The sequence below is a fragment of the Limulus polyphemus genome, unplaced genomic scaffold (assembly GCF_000517525.1).
Source record: "Limulus polyphemus unplaced genomic scaffold, Limulus_polyphemus-2.1.2 Scaffold19955, whole genome shotgun sequence".
Lineage (NCBI taxonomy): Eukaryota > Metazoa > Arthropoda > Merostomata > Xiphosura > Limulidae > Limulus > Limulus polyphemus.
The window spans coordinates 1-1,450 of NW_013685565.1; the positions used below are offsets into that span (position 1 = coordinate 1).

The 1,450-nt window shown below is 28.2% G+C and overlaps 1 protein-coding gene across 1 annotated transcript; it reads right to left on the reverse strand.

Annotated features, from left to right (window-relative positions):
* Positions 1-66: 66 nt before the first annotated feature.
* Positions 67-1,444, reverse strand: LOC106477565 (replication protein A 70 kDa DNA-binding subunit-like). Its single transcript, XM_013938110.2, has 3 exons — positions 1,357-1,444; positions 668-863; positions 67-262 (listed from the first exon to the last, which is right to left on the reverse strand). Exons 1-3 carry the CDS (start codon positions 1,372-1,374, stop codon positions 69-71), a joined length of 408 nt encoding a protein of 135 aa, XP_013793564.2. The 5' UTR covers positions 1,375-1,444; the 3' UTR covers positions 67-68.
* Between the last annotated feature and the right edge of the window lie 6 nt (positions 1,445-1,450).

Below are 1,450 nucleotides of genomic sequence, written 5' to 3' on the forward strand. Positions count from 1 at the left end.
TTTTTTTTCGTAATATTCAGTGTTGTTAATTAAAATTCTTAAACAGATCAAAAATTAATTTAATAGAACTAGTAACAGAAAAACAACAGTTTCAATGACCAATAGATTGTCAGAAAACTAACCTCTGTTGCCCATAATGTTACAGCAACCTCGATTCCTGACTGATCAACCAAGAATATATCTCGTTTCCTCAGTTCCTTGTTTGTGGATTTAGATACGAGTGTTTGAAGATCTGATGAACTTTTACATACACCTATAACATCTATTATAAAAGACATTTAATATTTATGCACATGAACAATTAAGATTCATCTTATAGTTTTAAACAGTTTTGTAAAATAAAAGATTAAAAAATCTAATAATTTAAATGAATTTTTATAAAACATTGAGAAATTCAAAGTTTAGAAATTAGGTTTAGAGACTAAAAGGAAAAAATAAAAGTTACTTCTGGACATACACTTGAAATGAAAAAGTCATATCTGTATAAAATGCTACATCAAATGGTTAAAAAAGAAATTGACTTGTTAAATCCTTTTCAATCTTACCTAAAATTAATTCCTCGGACAGTTAAAATTCCTTTTTAATTTTTCTTGGCATATTTTCAAAAGGATTTTACTTCTAAACCAATCAACTTTAAAATTACTCCACTATGATTCCGAATTCTCACCTACAAGAGAATCCTTTGCAACCTGTTCTAGATTATTAATTGGTACAAAGTTGAACTGCAACATAGGAATGACATTAACATTTTCATGGCATGGGATTACAGTGGTTTCATTGTTAAAAGTCATTTCATAGTCATTCTTGATGGAAGTGTACTGTTTATTTGCTGTCTTCAATGAACCTTTTGAGATATAGTACACCTACAAAAAAAACACCAATTGTTTAAAGTGATTCCAAAATATTATAGCAAAGACATGATTAAAAAGCAAAAGCTGAGTTTGCTTCAGCTCAAATAATAAAGATCTGTGCCTGCAATTTTATAAAACTACCATCTCCTTTTGATCAAATACACAAGCTTCAGATATCACTACATTAAAAAAAAATTTTTTTGTTATATTACAACACATCATTTCAATATTGACCAACAGTAAAATTTGTGAATATCACAAACCTTTCTATTCTGCTAATGCTACATTGTGCAAACATTGAAAAGCTATACTTTTTAAGTTTATCAATAATATATTACATTATACTAGCTACATGTTAACTTGTCATAAATAAAACAGTTTCAAACTGTTTGTTATTAAGGGTATTTTTGTGCCTTCCACAAGTAAATTCGTAGTACCATAAACCTTCAGACTTACAAGGGGGCATTTTCAAAATTATTTGATGTTAATATAGAAAATAACTTACTTTGTTTATCTCAATCATGTCATAAAACTTATCACAAGCTTCTTTAAAAGCTGTTGCTCTTATCTCTCCACTTTCATCAAGCAAGTCCATGGAG

Coding starts and splice junctions, on each gene's coding strand:
- LOC106477565 (XM_013938110.2), bottom strand. Junction 263..667: donor TGCAAAGGATTCTCTTGTAG/GTGAGAATTCGG, acceptor CTTTTATAATAG/ATGTTATAGGTGTATGTAAA.